The sequence below is a fragment of the Varroa jacobsoni genome, unplaced genomic scaffold (genome assembly GCF_002532875.2).
Source record: "Varroa jacobsoni isolate VJ856 unplaced genomic scaffold, vjacob_1.0 scaffold_75, whole genome shotgun sequence".
In the NCBI taxonomy this organism is placed as follows: domain Eukaryota; kingdom Metazoa; phylum Arthropoda; class Arachnida; order Mesostigmata; family Varroidae; genus Varroa; species Varroa jacobsoni.
The window spans coordinates 123,655-146,619 of NW_019212977.1; the positions used below are offsets into that span (position 1 = coordinate 123,655).

At 39.7% G+C, this 22,965-nt stretch overlaps 1 protein-coding gene across 9 annotated transcripts in view; it reads right to left on the reverse strand.

The window, feature by feature from the left end:
• The window catches only part of LOC111263046 (uncharacterized), a 32,777-nt gene extending 11,226 nt beyond the window's left edge, over positions 1–21,551 (reverse strand). For 2 of the 9 annotated variants that reach the window (XM_086969471.1, XM_022837793.2), the window contains exons 1-2: positions 20,939–21,102; positions 20,784–20,851 (exon numbers count right to left, since the gene is read on the reverse strand). In XM_086969471.1, the coding sequence (XP_086825597.1) occupies positions 20,784–20,851; positions 20,939–20,948 (78 nt within the window). In that variant the 5' untranslated portion in view covers positions 20,949–21,102. The other 7 variants (XR_015312173.1, XR_015312171.1, XR_002682004.2 and 4 more) reach the window with 7 other exon arrangements.
• Positions 21,552–22,965: the final 1,414 nt, after the last annotated feature.

The window sequence follows — 22,965 nt, forward strand, 5'->3', positions numbered from 1 at the left end:
AATCAGTTAATTCAGGTCTCTTTAATAGGTAATTATCATTAGTAAGCACAAGTAATTATATTAGAATTTATTCTAAAAACAGTTCGTAAATTGTGAAATACTTTACTAAGTTAGCTTTGAGTACTAAACGTTGTTATCGAATCAAAACGTCACAGGGTACGAGCTGAAGATACTCTACGCGTTCGAAAGCAAAGAATACCTATCACAGGAGATTTCGAGTCTTTTAAAAACATTCTTAACCGAAAAAAGCGTTCTGTGTAACCTCCAATTTACGATACTGAGATACAATGAACAATTGTTGCTTCTAGTTATATTAAAAATTAATATTGTTCACTTTACGTTTTGAACGTAAGTTCAAAACAAATTGCTTCACATGACTGGTTTTCAACACAGAGGAAAATGCGGCTAGACCAGGACTTGAATTTAAACCAATATCTGTCCTAAATTTTGTACGCGCACACAACAATCACTTGTTTTAAAATTAAAGAATGATTACTTTCATATGATTGGAACAATGAGCGGCTACTTATCCCACAGATAATGATCTTGACTATAATGAGGGGCAGTAGCAATAATCGCATTGGCTGGTCGCTTCGTGTCGCTATAAACCTATTAGTAGGTCAATATTTACCAAAAAGAGGAGAAGGGGAGGACTTAGGAGCGGAGTTAGATCAACTTTCTGTATGTTGGGAGATCGTTCAAGCTTTGTCGGACGATGAAGGACTTCCATGGTAAGCAGTATTATGTGACACTTGCCGAGTCGTGACGTCGGCATTACGTCCAGTTGATGGCTACTGAGTGAGTTGACGTAGGCCAACCCGCAAAAAATTCCTTGGTCCTAGTTAGATTTAGGGTACCATTGCTATCAGTACGATGATTGCCTGCGTTTGTCCGTAGGGAGAGCACTCCAATATGCGGATTGCAATGGTATAGAAAATAATTAATCAAATTAACGAATTAATGATGGCACAAAAATGCACGTACGGGTGCGTTGCCGAATTTTGACGGCACTCGAAGCGTATCGTCTGCTTAACTTTGGTTCGATCGATTAGGATTTGTCGAGCAGAAATTAGCGATATCTGGCTCGAATACGATAAACTCTTGTCTATGACATGCGCTGTTAAATTTACGATAAACTCTTGTCTATGACATGCGCTGTTAAATTATTTGAAATACATTAGAGCTAGCAACGTTATTGTACACAGGATAGCCATGGATCAGGTAAGCGCATTAGGATTAGGAGTACGTCATAAAGAATGCAGATCCGACAATAACTACGGACGGATATATTCGTTGATTTCAGTTTGCGTGTTTCCAACGATTGTGAGTGCATCCCTACTGTATTTGTGTACTTGCCAGCTCAAATGTATCCTATATTATGCTTCAAGCCTCTCTGGGGGGCGGTCAAACCCTCGCGGAAAAGGCTGGTGAAAATTTCAAACGACGTGGCGCACAAGACAGCATTTTGTACAGTGGATTTAGCATACTATAGGATTTATCTTACCGATCGCAAGTCCTCATTGAAAATTGTGTGCTCTTTCTTTTTTAGCTTAAGACTATCCAAGTTACAATAACATTCGCCCGGCTGTTATATCGGATTACAAACAACTATGTTTGTCAGTGTTGCAACAGAGAGAAAATTAACTTAGCTATCCGTCTGAATTTTAACCAATGGCTGACGAAAGCCGATTGAAGTGGGCGCTTCGGCGCTACTCCGTTCTGTCGCTGAGTCTATGTAACTATTAATTAGTCAATTAGATATGTATGCAAGTAGGATTGTGACCGCTTGATCTAAGATTCCCGCGAGGCCAAGGAGTGAAGGTTGGACGAAACAAGTTGAGTGTGCAAACTGGGACATAAAAATAACGCGTAACAAGGGACGACTGAGGCGCATACAAACGAATTCACTTTGTTTTGGTATTCTGTCGTTAAACAAATTAACATAGACAAAGTTCTCATGAGATGTTTTTACCATATCTATCTGTATATATATATATATATATATATATATAGTATACGACAAGTATGATTAGATATAGAAACAATATATATAAATATACTTTCCTTCTCTAAATTTCCTCCTCTTAAGCCATCTCTCGCTATTACAATTTTTAAATTGTGCATTGACTATCTGTTTAGTATTTGAATATCACTGTAGAAATAAATCCATCTATTAGCATTCTTATCTGGTCAGCCAGCGCTCGAAATTAGCTGTTCACAATGGCAGTATTTTCTCTACTTAAGCTGAAACATACTTTAACAAAGGGGAAACATTGGCTGCTAACTGTTTTGGTGACTTCTTGGAGGGGTAAAGGCAAATTACGGCTGTGTGCCATCGTTAACAGGCTCAGTTGTCAAGAATAGTAAACAACTGAACGTATGGTGTTCGGGGAGGCTTTCGGCACCAACAAACAGAACGACGTTCGTTCTTTGTTGTAGAAATGCTACCGTCAAGGCGAGCTATCCTAGGGCGCTAAAACGTACCACGTCGTCAAGTTTGCAAGCCATTTGGCCTGCCGTTATTGGCGTAGGTAAATTACAATCTGATAGTATGCGGTTGAGTAAAGCAGCCGACAGTGGGGTGAGGAAGCAGACAAGCTAAAAAATAAATGAAGCAGGGAGAAAACGAAAATAAAGAACAGGAGAAATTAGGTTAGAACGTGGCAAAAACGTCTATTCTTGTGTAGATTTACTGTTACACTAGTACGCTTTAGTCAGGGGTAGGCCCTAAATCTTGGATAAGCCGTCGTGCTTGCAAAGTACCTCAGTTTCTATTTCACCACAACATTAACGCCAGTGCTACCATCATTGGGTGTCGCTAACAAGGCACACAACATATAAAGCAAATTTAGATAAGACGAATACATAAAAGCACGCCAACGGATCTTTTCGCTTCAGGCTCCCTGAGTGTTGTCTCGTTGCTGTACTGTTCTCTATTATCTGCTAAAGCTGCGATAGATTCCACATTTTATTTTTCGGTTGGCCAGTGTATGAGCACGCGTGCTCATCTACCTGTGCGCAGGCTTTATCGGGACTATACTATGCCCTATATATGGTACCATAAATGCCCCTATCGCCCGTTGTTCAAAATTGATAAAAATGTACTTGCAAGGATTTACACCCGGTGAAGAAAAAACGTGTTAAGCAAGTGCGATATTTGCCACCTGTCTTTCTACTACTGTCTACTACCGTGTGAAAAAAAGCAGGCTTTGACAAGTCTTTCACGGATTCAAGGGCCTATTCGGGAACCTATCTCAACGCTCAATCAACGAGAATACCTTCCGTCGAGCAAAAAGCTGTGTACATGGTATTACTTTAGGGTTATCGTAGTCGATGCCATGGAAATTCTAATCGAATAACGGCATTCGCCGAACACTTCGCTGATGGGGATTCGCTGATATTACCATATCTTTCTTTTTATGGGGGCTGTCGTACGTCTGACGCCGGTAGGCAAAACTGCTTCAGAAATCCTGCAGGACAAAACAAGCTACATCAGCCAATTTTAAAACCATCGTTTTCTTCTTAACCGCGCCCAGCAGCTTTCAGGCACTCCTGATTTCATTGTTTGCTTTAGGGAATGCAATAAAAAATCGAAGGCAACTGGTATCGGCGCAAAGTAACTTTGCAAATCCTTTGCAGACTTGTTCCTCCTATCCTGCGCATTCATCAGTGATTTTTCCACAGATCGGACGCCGAAAGTCGCATAAAAAGTAAAGGAATTGAGAGGAACTCGTACCAATCTGGGATAGTTCAGGAGAAATAAACGAGCGCCGACAAAAGGAAGTGAAAGATCGCTGATACTAGAAATACACAATGAGAACCGTCATATATAATCAACTGAAACGGAAATCGTAAATTGATGAAATTGTCAATAGGGAAAAATTTTACAAAGATCGTATTAAACATCATATTGAAGTAAATATACGCCTGATTCCCTGTTACAAGCATTTTGCTAATATGTCTTAATTTAAATAACAAAGTTTTACTTAATCGAATTCCAGTTTGAGCGTCGAACCTACAAATTCACACCCGCTAATGCTATTCTTCTTCATTCTCGGCCTCATCTTTCGTATTCTCATCATCGGTTTACTTACATAGTTAACTGGAAAAGTTTCACTATTGAACAGGCGGAATTCTAGCGTCGACGATAGGGTAAATGAAATGCGGGCTTGGCACCTAAACGCCTTCTTACAGTAGAATCAACCTGATCACCTTAATTGTTAGTTGAACACTTTAGTAATTGTGTCTTTAATGGTTTCATCAGTTGGCTGGATCAAAGAGGCTTTATAGAGAAACCTCTCGTGATCGTTTGATTTAATTCAGATTCTACGCACTTACCTATGCTGTTCCGGTCTATGGTAGACGTTTACTCTAACCTTGAAGCTTTTTGATTTCAGGTTTTTAAATCCTAACAACTGCCCCCAACTGTCACCCTCGTAGACCAAAGCTGACATGACGCGAAGCTATATCATGCTGTACAGATAGTTTTTTGCTGCTGCGCGCTAGTCCCCAAGACTACCCACAGGGGACACTTCATCAGCGTAAAGGGCATAGCCCCACAATTAGATAGCTGCCTTTTAGAGTACAAGATAGTTCATCGAATATTAATTCTGCTAGCAAGAAATATCAGGATCTGTGCAAAGGTATTTTTGAGAGGAATTTGGCTCGGATACATTCTAACAGCGGGCTCAAAATTTTGCAAGCAGCGTCTGGCTAAAGCAAAAATAATCAAAAAGCTACGAGTGACAGAGGAGCAACGGCAAAATACACGGAAATCTTTACTCAGATTTATGGTATAATCAACAAGCTACACGGATGTTCATTAAGACGATAACTGACTTTGAAGTCAACGGAACGAACCATATTTGCATATTGGAAGAAGTTCACAAGAGAACATAACGTATACATTTTCCTTTAGTATACTTTTTCAGTTTTCCTATACTTAAAAAACGTTAACATTGAGAATCCTAATTGACAATATCCTTAACGTTGCTTATGCAATGTACACGTCCCGTTAAACGTCCGTGTCAAACAAGAAAGCTTGGGTTTCTATTAACCGCTCGCGGTTCCTAATAGCCGCCATCAGTGAAACAGTTGCCGATTTAGCTATGAATTGAAAGTTCGTTTACGTATCGTGTGTATGTAACTCGTATTGAGCGAATGATTGGGAATCTGTACAGCCGGCGGAAAGAGCCCATGAACACTAAATCGTCTATATATAGTAACAAATTAAAAAATAGTAACAATAATGTATAACAAGGTTTACTTTAACTATGATTATTTTTATCTATCGTACAGGCTTTGTCTAAATTGCTACGCCACAAGCACGTAATTGGGGGCACCTATAAAACGAAATTACGGACGGCCCTAGGGGGTTTACTATAGCACTTCTATTTCTCAAATTTTTAATGCAGTCTAAACAGGCCTCCAGTCTGAGATGGTAAATAAAAGAAAAGCCCAGTTATAAGTACATTTGCCCATAGCGGAAAGAAACGCTGATACCTATTTTGTAGTCAAATCGGACCTCTACCAATCATTCGAGTTAAGTGACCAACCGTAACAATTTGCGAAACGTCACGCAACAACCTATCTCGTACTTTAGACCGAGGGTAGATGTAATTACGTTCGGTAATATGTATAGATGTTGCGCTATTACAATATTCAAGGTTAAAAGCAATTTTTATTAATCATACGTGTGTGGGTTACCTCAAATGGAGGTTTTATTTTCATTGTTTAAGGAAACCGAAAAAATACATTAGGAATGGAAATTTTTTTAGCCAAAAACATTATATATAGGCCAATATGTGTAAAATCTATGTATATAAATGTAAATAAATATGTATAAATAAATATATAAAAACATAATCATAAGTAAAAATACCAAAAACTAATTGAGTAATCCGGTGCGTGTTAGAAGGAGTACTCTGAGTAAAGGAATAAAAAGTTCGATTGAAACGATAACAGCTTAAGATATTATTACATCTGTAATTAAAAACAACCGATAAAAAAAATTCTATCACATTAGCTCCTGTGAGTAATCTGCCCGTCTGCCTCGAGCAAAATGTGTCCTGCAAATATATATGAACAGGCACTTAGATATCCATAAAGCAGCTACTATTGGAAGCGTTTGCTTATTACGAGCTGGAAACGACTATCCGTGTAAACGATGCAGAGTAAGGCCCATGGATGAGCTGGTAGGGTTCAGCTGGGAGGACGAATTTTCCAATAAAAGTAATTATTTAAAATAAGTTGTGCTTCTTCAACTGACCTTCAGCCAGGTCCTTCATCATAGTTTTTTGGAAATGTTCGAACGGCAAGCGCCAGTGTCCGTTGCCAATGGTTTGTACAGATCAATTGGCAAGCTACAATATAGATTAAATTAAACCTAAATATTAGTTTCCACCAGGTATAGCCTAATGGGCCTGTTTAGTTGTTATTTCTCTTTAGCAAAGCTTAGCGACATCTGGTACAATTATTATCAGAATTATCGTTAGCGCTAAACTTAACGGATACATTATTTCTTTCTGACCCGCTACTCGAGTCAAAAAAACAAGGTTTATAGCCAGGATCTCTACAACTACCTAAGTAGAACTCGCTGGTAAACCCTATCCTATTGTCAAAGTGGTTGGCATAGCATTGTTCAAACGTATACACAGGCATACAAGCACCGAATTTCGTCGTAAATGAAAAATTAATTAGTAAAATGATAAATTTGATAGAAAAATGATGGCGGGCTTTGATAGCGTCTGCTCTCTCCAGCCTCTATAGTCCTACATACTACGTTAAAATTATCTATCCTAACATTGATATGCCTTTTTGACCATACAGGCTATTTCCCATTATCATTACTAATTTGTTAATATTACAAAAATAATCATATGTACATTAAATATGAGAAAATATTATGGATACCGTAGTTCAGCATGACTTTCAACAGTGTCTTCTTAGTTATCACACAAACCATTGCGGCCCCATATATATGGGTTAAAAAGATTAAAAATCTTTTTAACCCATTTATAAGCAGCACACTTGGCAATTTTACCAATTGCACCATCTCTCTGTGGCCGTGGATAGACGACCGCTTAAAGTCCGTAAATTCTAAATACACGCACTGACGTTGGCCGGCGAAAAGATACATCTAAAAGGTTCGAGTATCTGTAATATGATGTAATTATTAGCTAAACCTAGCCAAGTAACAGAGGCCGCGATATTGATAGGTATGAGGTCATTGAAGACACATTCAAATACTCCACATACGCAACGTTCCGATAGAGTTAAATTTTGAGCTCATAACAGAGGTAAGTCCTAAAAAATGCAAGACTTGAAACAGCAAAAAGGAACATGAACGACCCGACGGAAAATCACTATCTTCGTCTACAAAACCGCCCTTAAAACCAAAGACCCAAATACATCAAAAATGCCTTACAAGTCATTCTGACGAATTTTATAGCTTTTTAGTCTAAACCGCATTGGGATTGTCCCAGTGTTTAGGGGAGCCGGTGAGACTCTTTTCCGCGTTATGAAAACTGGCAATGGCGCAGCTGGTTCTATTTGCGCAAAAAAAAAGGAACTGTCCTTAGTTTGGTAGTTGGCTTGCTTCTGGCTGGAATTGGCTGATCTTCGCTCATATTGCAACTACCAGGCACTGTCGTTTGCCATGACAAGTCGATTGTTTTGATCCCCAAAGGATTGACCTTCATCTGGTACCAGAAGTAGCAGATAAAGTCATGCCTGGCACAATAGGAGCCGTTTGCCCCAATCATACAATCGATATATCCAAACAGGCCCTAGAAAATCAGTTTGTAAATATGTCCTCGTCTAAATAAACGGATCGTATGAGATTGTGACGTCTCGGTGTAGACGTACGGGCGTAATAGAGAGAAGTTTTATACTCGCATACGGTTTAGCCATTGTGTAGACAGGCAACTATAATTGAAATATGCTGGGCTTAACCCCCTTCCATCTTCATTCTAATTAGAACCCGATCTCGAATTTTGCGCGCTATCACTAGGCCGTACGTTTAGACATGACGCCAAGATGTTGTATGCGATTTTCGAAAGGGCTCCTATTTGTCAAACAGCAAGCACAGGTGTCGTTTGTTATAGACATCTGACATTGCCAATTAAATTTTCCAAACGTTTACAATAAATTAGAATTTCGAAACAATCCACCGCTTGTTGGCATTCTAAAGAAAATTCAATTTCAGCCCGTTCTGTAGACCTCAGATGCCTGCGTTCGCTTGTTTGTGTCGGCGCTTCTTTTTCGTTGAATATATACATTTAAGAAATGTATATTGCCAAAATATATAAAGTATATATATATAAATACTTTATAAAGTATATAAAGTTGTTGTTTTTTGCATATGACGTTCGCCAGATATTGTTGACCTTGGCACACACGAACCAAATCTTTCATAATGATACTATTGGTTTTTTTCTTATGAAATCTCGATTTTTTTTTTCTATAATAATGTAGCTTCTGCCAGAGCAGTTCAAGTCTAACTTTTGCAAAACAATGCACAATTGCAGCCTCGCTTCTTGTGATTCGCTTCGTATCCAATAAACATTGATTTGGCCCTGTTACATGAGCATGTAGTACTAAAAAGGACAAAACTCAGGTACCATTCGGCCTTGTGACGCTATTTCGTCGATGATGACAAATACACTTTACGCAACAACCCTGTCTTTGTCTAACGAAAAACAAAATTCTTCACCTATTTAACATGGATCGGTGCCGCGCCGAAAGAGCATTATTCGAAATTGCATCGTTAAGTGAAGCGTCGCCAAATACCAGGCTGCTACTGAGAGTAATGATGGCCAGAACTATCGTGGTAATATTGAACACATAGAGAATAGAAAATGAAGGGGCCATATACGCTGAGCAGATCAGCTTTTTTGTACTGTTTCCGCTAATGTTTAGGCATCCGGCAGCGCAAGCCCGACTATCAGCCGAAAAACCGACATTGGAGGGCCGACAGCGCCAACGAGAACGCCCTTCTACAAGGAACTCGATCTTTGTTACGACCTGGCTACAATTCAGTATTATTTAAGCCGAACTGTTGCCACTGCTAACATGAACGCACAATGTTCACAGGCGGAAAATAAATGATTATGCACACAGTGTGTATGTGCGTCTCCATTTAAAAACCCACTAAAAATCAACATCGCTGGAGGCAGCCCATTTGGTTTGTTCTACTACAGAAATTTTGCCCACTGATAACTGAGCGGTGCGAACACTTTAAAGCTCCATGCTCTAACTTATTTTAGAAATATGGATTGAATGCAAGACTTTTTTTAATTTTTTGAACTAAGGCATTATGTCAGGTGTACAGTTCAAGTATAAACTTTAGTGTGCTTATTGCGAAAATCGTCACCCAACACCAGTAAGATTTTCGTCTTAAGTTATGATTAGGAATAACTGCCACAGCAGTACAAGCAAGGACAAGTTATTGATCTGATGCTGCTATTGACTCGGAAGGTTGCAATAAATAACCTGTATTATGATATTCCATTTGATATTATCAGCAGCCTGTCATTTGTGCGCTTTACATAACACAGTATGATATAATTATGCTTAATTATATCATACTGTGTTACTAACTAACTATTCTAGTCTAAGAACTACGACATGCGGAAACTGCTCCTTGTCTGCATCCTGTCGGTAGGCCGTTTTTTGAATTTTTTTCACGCGCACTTACCCTTATTGGCCTTGCCCTAATTAGTCTTTTTTTGGATTCATTATAGAGTCTTCCTTGTTGTTGTACGCCTTTCACTTTGAGGGATCGATCTCCATTTGTTCGACTGCCAGATATTAATCAACGGCGTAATATTACTCCCATACGAGGTACCGTCGGGCTGTTGCTAGTGCTGAAGCTCTTTTTGCTGGCCGTGCATTTATTATTAGTGCCTATGCCAGCTAGAAAAATAAGTGGTTCTGATTTCACTCTGTTTACCATTGCGTAATGGAAGACGTGTCATGTAATTGAGTTAAGTGCAACTCTTGCCCCTTCCTACACCATCGCAGAGCGCCCAAATGCCGCCTCGACTATTTTCACAGCATAAAGCACACAGAACAAAAGCGGCGTCAACACCGATACGTGCACAATGCTGTACACTACATCTTACTGCAGCCTCAACGGGGGCAACAACGGTAGTTTCAGCAGATTGAAGCCTATGAAGGTATGCGAGCGCGAAAACTTTCAATAGACTTCTTTTCTAGCCCTATTCTTCTAAAACCCTGCTGGCAAGCTCAGCTTAACTGAAAGTAGTCGCTGCTACCAAAAACGCGCGAGGTGATACGTGAATAAAAAAGTACGGCCGATTCACAGAGTGAGCTGGCCGACGGCGGTGGACGTAAATCGCTTTTTTGTGAATCGCTGTGGTTGAGGCTATTACGAGAAGGGACGGAGAGATCGAGAAGCTTACTTCGTTCGTCTATGTAAGTCATTGTTTGCCTCCCTCGATCGTTCGGCCGTTCGCTCGGTCGCTCCTTATTACCGTGGAACTCTTCAACATGGCATTGGCGAGCGTCAGTTTAAATTCGAGGCTTTCTAGAATTAGTCGTGGAATTTGCGCTTTTTTCCTAGATAACTGAGGCGACAATCAGTCTTCAGAGAGACCATCACCAATAGCAACGGGAAGAACAACGCGTACGACGACGTTCGAATCAGGCACGTCAAGTCACGCAGGTTACATACACAAGTTTTTCACATTAAGACACATTAGACGCAACATACTGCAGCAATATAAAAAGGGTGTTTAAAAAAAGAGGAAAAACAACCTTACGTAAATTAAAACTTAAAATAACTTAAACGTATGTTGAAAGTGGCGTGAATATGTCAGCTGATTACTGCTAATTAATAGATAGTTTTCTGCGTGCAGTAAATTATATTGTATAGTCTTTCTTAATTTTGTCCACGCAGAACGGGCATTATCGATGATGCATGATAATGTGTGTGAGTGTAGATATTGAGTAACATATTGCCCATATTTAGGTATTACGTAAAGCCATAAAATGGTCTAGGTGATACCAAAGAAAGCTACAAAAAAACAATTCGTTGTACTATCACAGCAAAAAAAAATGTTCCTGGCTAAGAGCAAAATGGATACTGCTCTAAGTCTACATTATATTAAGACATAGTGTTATTCTTGTATTTTCCATCGGTCAACCCTACGACAGTCAAATCCTTATTGAAAAATTATAATGCTCTATAAATTCAATATGATAAACACTCACAACGTTTTGCGTCTGTTCTGAACATACAGGTGCTTGGCCCTGCTCCGTATCGATTCTTTTTTTTAGTACAACATATGAGCGAGACTCCGTAGACGGATCTAAACTCAGTGTATTATAAGCTTTACCTGCCCGACGCCATTATGTTTAGACAGCCTCGATCACTACCGTTTCATTAATACCACTAACGTATTTCTTATTGCTATTACCCATAAATGTTTGTATTATAATCAGTGAAATATAGATAATTTTTTGACACTGGATTTTGCAATAAAAATATATTACCAACAGTCTGTGTTACGAAAAATTGCACAGGATCTAACAGAGACAGGGAATCTATTTGTATAGATAGTCTCTGTCATCGTCCAATTAGAGTACTTACGAAACCTGGAGCATGACAGGTTCCCGCTACAGAACGTTCTAAAACTATTATGGTGGCTTTCTTTTCACAGAGAGTGAACGAAATATTATATTTATTAACGAAAACTAAACGTCGAGGAATGGTGTATCTTCTTTATGTGGGTCCCCTTGTGAACTAGAACTTTTGAAAAATTGTATGATGGCTAACGCTGCTCTTCCAAGATAGCTTCGCTTGGTGGATCCTCTCAAAGTATCAAAAATAGTCACTATTCCACGATACCTAATATTATTTGTCTTATGTAGCTATTAAGCTGTTCGTCCAGGGACAAATAACAGATCCTTCAAATACAGAAAAGCACAAAACTAGATTAGAAGCTTCAAACTTTCCTTTATGCTTTCAAGCTCTATTAGGTTAGTCGTGTTTGCTATGCTCTACTCGTTGATAAATAATTATCTACATAGTCAAGACCTAATTGGACTGGTTTAAAAGAAGCAAATTGAACTCGGATTCTTTTTGTTATCATGCGAAGCCCTTTTGGTTCAACAGCATGTCGACTGAACTGTCTCCCGAAGTAGTGGGACTGCACGAGCCGCTTTAAACTACCGCAGCAAATACCTAGTATGTGAAGCTCCACTAACAGAAATGCCGTTTCATCGGGGTGAAGCTCTTTTTTCATCATCGTTAGAGTCTTTTTTTCCCCATAACCCGATAGTTTTGTTTACTGAGCCAAAACATTCAGCTGAAAATGGGTCTCATGCAACCATCTTTAGTTACATGAAAAAAATAGACGCATGGCGATGTTCAGCCGATAAACGTCTTCTTCAATACCTATCGCTCCGGAACTCCAAGGCACAACATTAGTGGAGCAGACTAGCCCTTGTACAATCGATTGCCACTAGAATAGTTGTCTTTCACCCAGGAAAAGACGGAAACTAATTTCCGGCGATTGGTAGAACATGCTTTATGTATCAATTGTTTTTTATTAGAACTAACGAGCCATCGACATAAGGGCAATTCCAAGCTAACGTATTGCGCCGTTTGCCACTTCTCAGTAGAGAGGGTCTCCTCTTTAGATACAAGGCGCACAAAGACGAGCGAAACTCCTGAATCAAACACGAAAAAAAGGAACAGGACGGCCCAAAAAGGAAAGAGAAGAGACTAAGAAGACCTTGAAGACTATGGCCAACGACTACCGATTGCAGAGAAGTAAACCCTTGCGACTGTGCGACGATGCTTTGCTGGCTTATGACAGCAGAGTCCCGGATAAAAGAGAAATCAAGGAAGGTACTGCACAGAAGTAGCGGAGCAGGATTTTCGACAGTGGCGGAGCAGGTATTGACTCGGGTCTTGGAAGTAGCTAACGACAATGAACAAAAGCATTCGAAGCTGTAAGAGTGAACGCGAAGACGAGAGAATTGCAGCCTATTGTTCTGTAAGGCTTACGCTATCCTCAGATTCGACGCCAACGTATCCGCTATCGTAGTACTGAAGCCTTGCTTATTTAAAAAATAGAATGCCTCGTCTGCTGCTGGCGCTGCTGGTATGTTGTAGTGTGCGATCGATCCAGCCCCGCCAAACGCGAGCTTTACAAGCAACATAGACCCAGTCGGCGCCCATTCTGCGTACTCCTATTAAATGTTGTTGAACAGTAGGACTCGAACTAATGCCGTGGTTAGTAGAAACTGCTGCGTTAACTTATGTACGTTAAAGAAACTATTGAGTTCTGAAACAGGGTAGTACGACGTTCGCAATGGACGGTCGCAGTTGCTGTGGGAAAAACGGGCTGTGGTTAGGGCATATGGAACTGCAGGCCTCTGTTTCATTCGGAATTGAGAATGTCACTAGTTGTACACGGATATGGAGACAGTTTATTACAAAAGTAAAACGCACGTTTTGAATACCCGATACCTTAATCTCTCATTCACTGGAGTAACTTTTCACTACTTTTTGACGAATATAATCAGCCATTAGGAGGTGGCAAGTTGGCATATATTTATTCGTATCTGAGAATGAAACGTATCATTGTTTACCTCTAGAGCTATTGAAATAGCTTTTAATTAGAGAGGAAAAAAATTTCTATCCAGATAGTCCACACACCATTCGCCTTTTTCCCAGCGTGTGTGGAGCAATTCTACTAGATTTGTCAACGTATACCTATCCGGAAAGTCTGCGGTACGACAGGAAGCACTGCTTATTTGTGTGAGATCTACACGAGAGCATATGTTTGAGATAATTCCTACATACATCGCTGGCAAAGGATTGCAGTTGGCTGTGCGCTTCTGTCCACATCATGGTCTTAGCGCATCGTTGCTTTCTGAAATGAGGAGTGTTCTAGCTCGATAAAACCAATGGACCGTTTGTAATCGATTCTATTATCTGCTAAGACATTCGTGCAGGCCACGCACGCAATACTTTTGCGGATGGAAAGCTCGCAGACGCACGTTACTGCCATTATTTTTCCTCTGGTAAATACGTTTCATCATACGGCTTGTCCTACAAGAGCCTCCCAGGATGGCAACTAAAACAAAAACGATAGAAGCACACATGTCATGCACTGTAATTATAGGATGTCAATTATTTTGTTGTACGTAGACAAAGTCGTGCAAGCATGTTTTCTAATAGGTTCGAGTATTTCTAGCTTAGCTGTTGGCATAGAAGAGGCTTAAGGAATACGCCGCTAGCATTTTATTTATCTAGTAGATCTGTACTGTTCTCCCATCAATGTAACTATGATTATTGCTTTTCTAGTCTTATGACTGCATAACCTTTTCTATATATATGTATATAGATTAAAAAGAAAAATAATAAAACACATTAAGCGTCATTCAAGCATACGTTTTATGTGAAATAGATAAATTCGCACGATAAGCACATGTTTATCCTAACCTAACCTAACCTTATCAGTCACACATGTTTCGTTGCTTGAGCAGACCTCACTCATGTGATTTTGATCACACTATACGAATGAATAAGTCTAATTACGTACACTTATTTACGGTACATTTTAAGTAGTGCATTGGTTAGTTGTTGTTTAATCTATTTATGAAAAACAACGTATGCATAATCAAATTCAATAAAAAAAAAATGATATCTGCGTCACATTACGCTGCTTTACCGAGAGTTTCGTTGCGGCTAATAACCGAACGGCAGCTGCTGCTAGATGGAACTCTACCTATTTTCAATTCCCGCCCAAAGTTCCAGTTTGAAACGAGCTATGGTAAATTGTTATCGAAATATTCCTAGCATATTGAAACAACCCGTTTCGCTTGCTAATCCTAATCGCCTGCGTGCCAGCGGAAGGACGTCAGTCCTCTAGTTTTCAGCAAGGGAGAATCGCCGATTTCCAATCGATGTTCGTACGTATATCCAGCCAATGGTTGGGTTCCATGGATGCATGCAGCTTTTGTACGAGAGGTAGATACTAACGTAACTGACTATTTAGTATTGCAAAATCTTCTACAGAGGTCTAATTTTTTGTCTACAATCCTACAGAATACTTGAGCTTTTTCGTGACGTGAGTACATTGCTTAGGCATGCATGAGCAAAGAACTGGGAGAGGAAATGGGAACCGCTTGAATCAGTTTCTTTTTTCAAAATATTCGTTAAATATACCTAAATGTATCTTTTTCCTTTCATACTAAACCTAATCTGACAAAGGATTCTAAATAAAAAGCAATATGTAAGGCTGGTAGCAAATTATTATTTGTTGTACAGTTATATTGTATGCATTATAAAGCACAAAACACAAATTAAACACAAAATCCAAATGATTCTTCAATGATTTTTTTTTAAAACAGAGCTTCTGAGAAAAATCATAAATCATCTTCTGTCGATCCATTCGTCATCTTGTCAATTCTTCGCGTACCCTCAAGAACATGCGTCGGCATGCGTTTGTAACATAGAAACTCGAAAATCTGGATAAGTGACAAAGTATTTCAGTAATACTGCAATACATGCCGCTACCGGAAGAAGTACGGGCCGAATATGTGTTAGATTAAGCCTAACAATTCTGCTCAGACCCACGAGCAGCCTCAGCATAGCATATTTATGCTATCGTTCCTCTATCATGTGGAAATAGAAACAAGTCGCAGAGAACTGGGTCAAGTTATTGCGAAGCTCGGGCCAGCATAGACAGCGATTTTTTTTTTTGTAAAGACTACTAAACAAGTGTTGAAATGTGGGTCAGTGCGTTGTCCCGATAGGAAACCCAAAATTCGCTGTGTCACACTTTCGCTACGTTGCGTCAGAAAAACTCACGCAGGTTTTTCCACACAAACTTGATAGTACGTTTTGGTGACCGTAAAGCCGGACGGCATGGACTTCCAACGAATGATTCCCCGACAGTCGAAGAAGACTCAGGACCACTCTGCTTTTGGAGGTAGGTCATGCGACTTCCTGAGGCCGCAGCTCATTTTTGGGCTGACACTCAAAAAGTTGCGCCTCGATGTTTTGATCGTAACTGTATATTTATATCTGGTCACCCGTAGTGATATGTTCCAACGCGTTTAGCTCTTCCAGAAGTGCCAGAACGTTTTTTTTGAAACGACTCTGTACAGGTGTTCATCTGATGAACATCAGTTGTTTCAGCACAAATACTACTATAAGCCTCGTGATACCTAAAAACAGTCGTTAAAAATGACCTATTAAGATATCTATCTCTTCTTAAGATTAAGATATCTTTCTAGCTTTTATATGGTGATTCAAGTTAGTTGGCAAGCATGGACTGTTTGACACTTTCCTCCAAGTTAATTGTCCGCTCATTTTCGGAGCGCTTGAACCACTCAAAGTCCGGTCTTTATGAGAAATCTGTAATATTTGCAAAGCGTCTATTCTATCGATTTTACTTTGAACACAAAACCTATTGTACGCTCATTGCTCTATTTGAGGAAAGTCTTCAAACGAATATTGCAGAATCAATACAGGCTGACGCAATCTTACCGGAAAACTCAGATTATTATGAAAATGGAGTTCCATATAGCAGAAATCGTGCTCTTCTAACTAACAGAAACTTTGATTACCAGCGATTATTCAGTAGCGTAAAAATTTAAACGACTCATTCATTTTTGAACAAGGGAGTATATAATGTAGCTTCTTGCTACAACAAGGTACGACTAGGTCTAACCGGTAACGACTAGTGATTACATACACACAGCCAGCCGGAACCAAGAACTCATTTATTGTAACAATATATATTTAAGTCCATTGCATATGTGTGTGTATATATGTATATATAATGTTGGATCTCACTGCATTGGCCTTTACGGCAAACCGTTCAAAAATATTAAGGCCCATTTCAGAGTGGGTAGCAAAACTCCTTCCATAATGTGACGGGCCGTCGCGGATCTCTGTACATTGCTAAAAAGGCTACTGGGGCAGTATGGTAAAGGGTGGCATTGATGGTGGACCTTCAGGACACGGTCACGTAGTGCACAGAGAACGTTGCTCTTCTTAGAACACGGCGGACGGCCATGCTTGGTAGCTGTTACAAGCCTACCGAGCGCTGACAGCTAGGAAGAAATGAGCGGCCGAACGGATCGACTTAGGACGGCCTAGGCTGATGAAATTCCTTTTGGGGCTGTATTTTTCCGCAAAAAAACCAAAAACGGCAGTTTTCGCCTTTTGCTCTTGAAACAAAGTCAGGTGGAAGGACACGCTTCGTCACAGTACTTTTAGGGTCTCGCTGGCTGTAATGAGGGCAGCCAATATAAGTATTTTCCGCACGCATGAAGATGAACATAGTATACTCAGTGCATACTGCGGTAATGCGATAGACGATAGCGATTAAAGGCCAAGCAAGAACTTAGCTCGCTGCAATTTTCCTCCTAAAATGTTTTTTTTTTTATCGTAAAAGTACGTCTTTTTAGCTAAAAAATAAAAAAAAAAAAAGGCAAGTTGAACAAAATTGCCTTTTAATTAGGGCAGTCACCATTTTCGGTGAATGATTTGGGCGTTAGGATGGGCTAAGTGCTGACGTATTTGAAAAGTAGTTACGTTGACATTTTCGTAAGAAGCGCTGTCATTTACGAATGTTAAATCTGTTAGAAGCTTTATATACCCAGAAGGCGTTCAATGGCAGTACACGCAGGGATACAGGCGTACCGTATGTCAAGTCTTCAGTATGGTCCTTTGACATGGTCAGAAACCTATTTACGTCGGCTAAATCCGAAAGCGTATAGTAGTAGAGTGGACTTATTAGTTCCACCCGTCTGAGCCAATATGGTTTCTATTCCTTTCCTCCACTAGAAGACTAATGTACAAATTTGACTTGAAAAGCAATTGCCAGTATATGTCCTTAGCGAAATCACTGTTGCAGCTTTTTTCCTTATTCAGTACCTATATTCACTCTAACCTGAACGAATACAATGGTCATACAATAGTCGAGGTTCTGATCAAGCGCATAGGTAACGTACGAGGAAATAGACCAATGGTAAGAGTTTCGACAAACATGGAGCTACTGCGGGAAAGCAATCGGAATTAACGTGCCGAAAGAACCCTAGTTAAATATGAATACAGATATAACAGCAGGCGATTATATGCAAAAGCTAGGCGGAGTGGACATAACACGAAGTTTATTGACGAGATCCAGTAGCAAACAATACTGCAAGAAACAAATGGCTCTAGAAAGAATATGATGAATAGTACAATAAGTGAATATTGGAATCAAGTCACCGTTTCAACTGAAATCATAACCATGGATCTCAATGAGGAAAACACTTGTCGCCAATGCCCGAACTCATATTGGTCTAAAAAGGCCATTACGCCCGAAATAGTCCGCCAGATCCTATTCTACCTTAAGTTCATCAGATACATAAATTAGCATACAATCTACCCTAATGGCATAAGGAGAGTTAACAGCCACACCATTCACGCGAATTATAGCCGTCGGAGTAAGCAGTGGTCTAAGCGTGATCCCTATTTTTTTTTGACAATGAAAAAAAAACAATTACCCTGCGTTTTATTGTCGGTTTAGTCGTCCTTGACGCTACTGCAACGTATCATTAATTGATCCAAAGGGAAAATAGACATTTTGTAATTAATGTAAATATCTTTTCTTATTAGGCACGAAGCCACAAGCGCAAATCTTTGGCCGGTGAAGTGCGCTAGGCTGAGCGAAAATTCTGAACAATATAAGTATGCAAAATGATGAAATACGCCTTGGCGTAATAGAGAGATAAAAATTCCTATAGTAACAACAGGTGACAACAGGCAACACGGGTACAGATATTGCTATTAAATATTAACGTTATTTATCAATATCGAGCCCATGAACTTGAGGTTTGGCAAGTACACTATGCCGATCGCAAAGTCCAAACCAGGAACGTTCAGTCTAAGAAGACAGTTAAAAAATACTTTTTTTTATGACAGATCTTGCTAGACGCGAAGATCCTATATTTATAAAATATTATGATAACGTAAGGGTTAAAAAACCGTTCACCCGTAGCACTTCCTTATCAGTAGCCATCAACGCTTCGTGTGCCAACTACGTGTTAGCGCTCATAAACCTACCTCACAAAAGAAAAGAAAACGTTATTGATCATAAACAAGTTCATAGCTCAGTAAAAAAGTTTCAGCGAAATTAGATGCGAAAGACCACATCTGCCATATGTAAATCGCAATACTATGGACCTATGAGTTTAACAACGCGTAAGTGATCGATGCTTTGTCAGCTGTAAAGGGATCTGTTCGTTTCTATTTATCAAAAATGAGAATAGACATGTCTTCTGAAAGGTACCACCATTCATTATAGAATGATACGAACAGAATGTGTGAGAAACGTATTTGAGACCTCTGGTATATGCAGGTAGAGATTGGCCGTTGTAGATGTCTGTCATTTGTAAGTTTTATATTTCCCATTGCGCTCTCGGAGCGCGCGACCGCCGAGGCCCGCCTCCGTTTGCCAGTCCTTCCTTTACGATATACACAATATTGGCTACACGTTCGCTATCTGCTATAGGCCAACAAAAAAACGTTCACCCTTCCGACCGTCTTTGCCTCTTTCATCTACATATTCCTCTCGTGATGCTTTTGGCGATGAAAACTCTCTGCAGCCTGCAATATTACGTTCAGGTAGCGTGGATATATATATATATATATAGTATGGTTTTTAGGTTTTCAAGCGCTCTGTGCAAGCCTTTCGGTGTGCACATTTATAACTTCTCCCTGTTTCTAGATGCTGTCTGTTTCGACGATTCGCTTTTGCGACGATTTGCTTTCAAGATGCGGACGATGGCACCTGATAGAACCGTTTTTATTGTGGCCTGGTAATATATCCCAAATTAAAGTCTCTCCCAGCATACCATTATGTCAAGTATTAGTGATATAGCTAAAACGCTCGCCTTCGTAAGGCTGGAAGGTACTTCCGAAAAACAGTTTCCTTATTTGTATTTCTAAGAAATACACGCAAGGTTGACAAGGGCGATCGTGAACTAGACAGTACCAGCAATCGTAGTCTATTAACGGTTCAGGCCACATAACGTACGATAACTAAAAATTGGCAAATGAACTGCTTTATTTTAAAACCCTCACTATGAGATAATTGGTCGGATACAATGATTCTACAAATTACATCCTTTCGCGACAAGAATATCTATAGACCTTAAACACCTTCCCACATAATATAGGCGTTACATTATTGCCTCTGACTTAAGTCAAGACTAGTCTTTTATGCGTTTAATTTTAATATGTCATAAATTTGTAATACGGATCCACGTAAGTACATCTTTTGCCGGAGGAAAAATCATTAACCTGACCAGGTTTGCAAGGAAATTTTATCAAAACTCCGTGATCTTCAGCAGTACAACTCAACGTGTACGCATGTTGATTTAGTTCGCAGCAAGAATCTTTCAGTGATACTGACCTCTAGGTGGGTATCGTTTGTCAACGTGGTAAAGTAAGTAAACAAACCAGAAAAAACCACACAGTTCAAACGTTTGCAAGTCAAACAGATTGCATTAAAATCATCTGTTTATAACAGTACAACGTGTATCAGAGACGATCCCGTGGGCGTCTTGTAGCCTATATTTAGAGTCGATCTATTTTCTGGTGATTTTGATTGGTGACTAGTATTTTGATTTGATAGTATTTTGGTAATTGAAAGAATAAAGCATCATATCTAGTCTAGAAGTATACTGTTACTTGATTCCAGTTCTACTCCTTAATTGAACAAAAAAACGTGCTTAAATTGACTAACCACACCTTTCATCTCCGACGCGATCTCTGCGTTTGTGTTGTCCTGTTTTTCATCGCCGCTCTTCATCTCTACGACACAGTCAGCAGTATAATCAACATTAATAGAACATCGCTATTATCCAGGAAAAACCGCTTAAAACTGAAGGAACGCCTTACTATTTGCCATTTGTGATCCCTCTCCGTACGATTTCTTGTATCCTCGTTTTTTCTACTCTTGTCACCGTCCTATGTGCTATTCGAAATCTGCACCCTTCGTTTTCCTTTCTGACGCAGCTCGCTTGTAGCGGACAGGAGTCCTATTTGCTATTTTTACAACAATGTTTTCTGGCTCACCTGTTTGCCGGCGGCTAGTGGCGGCAAAGTCCCATATAAAGACCAGTACGTAACAACGTGTCGGGCAGAGTTGGCCACGTAGCAAGATTTTATTGCAGCTGGAGCTGGAAGTAACGTTAGCAATTTTAATAGCTCTTATGTAACTGAGTTTTTTGTTACTGCGGCCGTCTTCATGTAAAAACGCTTGCGATTTTTTTAAACATGCGCTGAGACTTAGAATAGATTCAGCAATGGATTTGGCGTTGAGGCTTTCGGGAGAAAGAAAAAGCTTTGGAGAAGAAAAGCTTTCCAGCTTGCTGGCTCAGTCGCCGGCCCTGTTAGAGGGCGGTGGTTGGCTTCCACTTGCACGACGATATCTAGTCACGCGACAACGACTGCTAGCGCAAAGGGTTCTCAGCTGTTGGTGGTCTTTCATTAGCAAGGGTTTAACGGAAACAAGAGCTTAAGGGCTCGCCGTCTACTTATTTTTTCACAGTCTAATACTTCCCGTGCTCCCCTCGCCGTAGTTCAGCATCTCTCAAGATGTAGTAGACATTCTAATACTACCGGGCTGGCATTGGTTAGATGAAACGAGGCGGGAATAGGACGTGGTGACATGTCCGACAAAAAGACCCAAGAAACGCATAGAGCATTAAAAATTAGAGCGAACGTATAGCAGAATTACATTATGAAAGTTCGTCTCAGGCCATTCGAGTGTAAAGTTTCCCAGGTCTTCATCTGAATAGAACGAAATCAGTAACTGACACCGTCAATGTATCCGTTTGCGCAAAGCGGGCCCGCTCAGCTGCGCTAGACTTGTCTATCGCTAGATTGCTACATGTCTGACTAATGGAGAAAAAGGGACATGGTGGATTTACTTGATAATTAATACATGCAAGTATATGTAAGTTGATTATTATAGAATAATAGTAGGTTTGACATGGGCATGTTCATATACGCTTGAAGTAAACAGTATGCATTCACTTATCTTAAAAAATCGAAATCCAACACCCGGATACGTAATATATTCTTAAATGCGCCGCTATCGAATTTAATACTAGTCTCTTGATGATAAATGGGTGCACGCCGTGTATGTGTATGTTTGTGCGGATAAAATTTCGCAATGTACCTTTAAATATTTACACGTAGAATTCGCCAAGCTTTTTCCACAGGCTTTGGCTTAATTGTTCCCCATAATCTTGCAACATCTGTTACTACGGCTTGACTATATACTATGGTAATGCAATTTAGTTCGTCTCCACCCACATACTCAGCCCAGCTCCTAGTTCATGCAACATAGGGCCTTTTCCAGGGATTTGGAAAACTGTAACTTTTTTTTTATTGCACTAATACGTTCCGAATATTTACTTTAATGGACCGTCTAGCTGCGCAGATGTGTTTTGCCTCTTATTTTGGACTTAGAAAAAAAGAAAAGGAATTTTAACTAGGTATTCAAATCACAAGGAGAGCGATTCCTATTAGGATCCTTCTTCTATCAGTCCTTTCTCTAATGTCTTTCTAACTGTTTCGCCTACTGCTTTCGTGTAAAGAAACACTGAGAATTTTCTATTTTGCCCAATTTTCTTTATTTGGTAAAAGGTCAAATGCTAAAAACCTTTTTTATTCGTCCCGTCCATCGTTTTGTGCAGATCACATTTACCTCTGGGTAAAACTCCAAACACAAATCTGTCGGGTAATGAAAAACACAATGTTCGACTACTCTTTTCCAAAATTAGCTAAATGTAAAAAATTAATGTAATAAAAATCATTAATTAAAAATTAACTGTACAATATTACAAGAAATAACACAAAGAGTAGCAACACTAAACACAAAGCTACTGAGGCTATACCGGATATTCATAGCGCACAAA